The 3,589-nt window shown below is 42.5% G+C and overlaps 1 protein-coding gene across 2 annotated transcripts; it reads right to left on the bottom strand.

Annotated features, from left to right (window-relative positions):
• Positions 1–1,009: 1,009 nt before the first annotated feature.
• Positions 1,010–2,715, bottom strand: sp5 (Sp5 transcription factor). 2 transcript variants are annotated; one of them, XM_022741082.1, is made up of 3 exons: positions 2,665–2,715; positions 1,838–2,281; positions 1,010–1,801 (listed from the first exon to the last, which is right to left on the bottom strand). In XM_022741082.1, exons 1-3 carry the CDS (start codon positions 2,713–2,715, stop codon positions 1,205–1,207), a joined length of 1,092 nt encoding a protein of 363 aa, XP_022596803.1. In that variant the 3' UTR covers positions 1,010–1,204. The 2 variants fall into 2 exon arrangements, with proteins under 2 accessions (XP_022596803.1, XP_022596801.1); XM_022741080.1 differs by having other exon boundaries at positions 1,010–2,281.
• Positions 2,716–3,589: the final 874 nt, after the last annotated feature.

Below are 3,589 nucleotides of genomic sequence, written 5' to 3'. Positions count from 1 at the left end.
CATAACGTATTGAAGGGAGTACCTCCATAGTGAAAAGGCACAGTGTTGAGTTTACTAAAGTTCTGTTTTAGAATATGAGCACCTAAGAAGCACTCAGGTTATTTCGAGGAGACAGGGTTGGATGGAGAAGAGTCTCTTATATGTTTTTACTCAGCTGTTGGCCAACTTTCAGCGCTCGCACAGATACATTTTACAGTTTAACACTCTATTGTGAAATTTTCAACGGCATAAATACATTTTTAAATATTTCTCTGAGGATTTTCAAATACAGTGCAGAGCAACTCAACATAAGTCACCTCATCGCCTCTTAAATGTTGCTTGGCATTTGTTAAATGTTATATGAAACACAACAGGTGGCAGGTTAGATTGTGTAACAAATTGCGATTTTAAAAATGTAGACATCTTTTTCATTTTCAGAATAATAAACAATATTCTATTTTGAGCAAATGACTCCTTTGTGACCTTCATCAACAGCTGGAAACTAAATATTAGCACATTTTAATTGCAAGGGACAACATCAGGTACTCACATCACTTGATTTTAAATTTTACTCCACAAAATAGTTTGAAATGTATGACTAAATTTTACTGTTGTAAAACTTTGACAACAGTTTACAAAGCACACACATATTATTCCAGGTAACATCGGATTCAGTTTCTCTACAAATATAAAACCTGACTGTCTCATCACTCATATAACTGAGGGAGATTAAATGAATTATTCTGAGATGAGGAAAATGTTATAATCTTTATTCTCACACAGTATTTGGGTCATATCAACAATAGCAGATCTTTTCAAGAGCATGCTTAAAAACACCCCATATGGAGCAAAAAACGGACACTTTCATTCAACAAAAGCTATTAAATATAATTTACAGGGGAGTGAAATCTTCCACCGAAGACAATGATCAAAACACAAGTTGAAAACTTGTCTTCCTTGATATGATATAGACAGTGAATTCAAACTCATGAGCTATAACTTCTCCATGGTCCCAAATTAACTTATGAAACTTTATATATACATACAAAAATGTGCTACACAGACCAGCAATGTTAGAAACTATTGTCATGATGTAAGAATTCCACCAACAAAATAAACAAAATACCCAATGTAGAAATGCAGCTCACTGTGTACTTTAACTAATGTAGGACTGACTGTATTGCACTATAGTGATTTCTACTGTTTAAAATGACTATAAAGTGTGTTACAACATATTCCTCGTGTCCTCCCTTTTGACATGGTCAAGTGTCTTGTCGTGGCACTTGCTTTTTTTGTTCTGGTGAGTTTTGACATGTTTTGCCAAGTGGTCACTCCTCATGAACCTCTTGCAGCAGTCCGGGCAAACAAAGCGCTTCTCCCCCGTGTGAGTCCTCAGGTGTCTCTGCAGCTCATCCGACCTGGTGAAACTCTTGCCACAGAACAGCCAGTTGCACACAAACGGCCGCTCTCCAGAGTGCCACCTCAGGTGCGCTTTGAGGTGAGAAGTTTTCCCATAAACTTTCCCGCAACCCGGTATGTGACAAATGTGCTGCTTCTTCTTCCCAGGCTCGTCGCTGGACGTGGAGGACTGGCAGTTCGGACACCTGCACCTCCTGCACCGCCGCGCAGTTGCGAGAGGGGACTTTGTGTGCAGCAGAGCGGCGATTTGAGTCTGGTACTGCGCAAAGTCCGTATGTCCCAGAACCAAGCCCCTCTGCAGCTGGAAGCGATGGGGACCGAGGGAGGAAGAGTGGCTTACATGGTTCCCCTGCTGGAGGCTCCACCACGGAATATCCTCTCCAGGGTTTGGGGACAACTGTCTCTGCTGCTGGTGCACAAGGCCGGAGGGTCCCGTGACAAAACTTGGCATAGCGGGCGGAATAGGAGTTGGGGCTGCGTAACTGACAGCGGGGACGTAGGTGGGAGGGCAGGTGGACTGCAGGGACTGCATGGAGCAAGGTAACATCTTCACCGGGGAGAAGTCATATGGGTACGAGGGGTCCGCCGGAGGGGTGAGGGGTAGTTCGTGGTGCGAGCTGAAGGAGCTCTGGATGTGCGCAGACAGCTGGGGCTTGGAGGATAGTCCGAAAGTAGAATTGCTAGCCAGGCTGCTCTGAGGGTTTCCCTCGTTAGTCCACGGGTGAAATAAACGCGAAGGGGAGCCAAGAGTTGGGTCGTAGGGGACCTGGAGAAAATCTGTGGGGTTTGATCCGTGGTGATGCCCGATCCGGTTACAAGTGGCAGCCAGGAGAGCCAGCGGAGAGTGCTTACAGTTCTCTGGAGAAGAGTTTGGAGTGCGATCCTGGATAATCGACACACACATTTTCTATATTACAATCACACATTTTATGAGGTAAAAACACACATCATGTGCTGCTTTTTATTCTGCAGCCAAATGCTGAAATGGTTTGTCAAAACAGTTTGAATTTCATCTGCACTAAATCGATCCTGTAACCCGAATGATGTGACATAAAAGTTGACGTTATGTCGCAGCACGAATCATTAACACGCACTCTATTAGCGTTAGTAATTAAATTGTATGACATTGGGCAATCAAAGTAGCTCGACTTATAACAGGCACAGGCAACACGAGACTCGCAATCCAAACGTAAATCGACGTGGATGAGCACTGTAAGTTTACAAGTTATTAAAGTCGTCAAAGTAAACAGAAAGTTGCGCACAAACCTGAAGAAAAGCCTGGAGTGTTTCATTCCGCAGTACTGCCACTGCTGCCATGGTAAACGTCCTCCTCCCTCTCGATGAAAACAAATAAAAATAAAAGCACTAATTTAGATAAATGTGTGCATTCGCAGTAAAATATCTTGTCGAGCAGGTCTTCACTCTTCAGTGCTTCCTCTCTCCGAGATATCCTTGGTCTATCTGAAGAGTGAGGGATCACTTCTTAGAATTTGATAAGGACTTTGGTGGGCCGCCAGCCAGTCAGAAATAAGATTTATTACTTTGAAGTTTGCCGCTGCCCAATCATCAAAGAATAGCGGCTCTTTGAGAGGGGAAAGCAAATCCTTTGAATCCACAAAGCTCCTATGGTGTGTTTGTTGGTCTGGATAAAGGAGCTGATTATTAGGGGGGATGGGAAGGGAGGAGATAAAGGCGGGACAATTAATGAAGTAATCACTATGTGGGAAATGTATATACACAAATAATTGGATTTTCTTGATCAAAGACCCCCATGCCGCCTGGAGACCCCGGTATTGGATGCTGTAGTCATCTGATCCTCTTTTTGTAATTAAGGATTTGTAGCAGAACCCTATGTGACAATGTGACATTGTTATCTCTGGAGATCTCCAAGAGCGTTGCCTCACTGCTTGATGGAGGAAAGAGACCAAATCAAGTGACTCAACACAAAGTTCTCATCTCTGAAGAATCTGCCTCTCTTTTACATTTCTAATTTGAATTAAAATTTCTTTGTTGTGCCTTTGAACTACAACAAGGCATTAAACACTTAATTATGCCCTCTCTGAATTATTTAAATACTTCTTTCTCCTTCACTCATTTCAATCAGTTGTTTTATCAGAACTTATTCCTAATTTAGATTTTTTTCCTTCTTTGTTGAGCATTAAAATTTACACCCATTCAAGCTAAGAGCCTG

This window comes from Seriola dumerili, unplaced genomic scaffold, assembly GCF_002260705.1.
Source record: "Seriola dumerili isolate Sdu_G_001 unplaced genomic scaffold, Sdu_1.0 BDQW01000052.1, whole genome shotgun sequence".
In the NCBI taxonomy this organism is placed as follows: domain Eukaryota; kingdom Metazoa; phylum Chordata; class Actinopteri; order Carangiformes; family Carangidae; genus Seriola; species Seriola dumerili.
The sequence above is the reverse complement of the archived record's forward strand: the minus strand, read 5'-3'. Positions and strand labels throughout refer to the sequence as shown.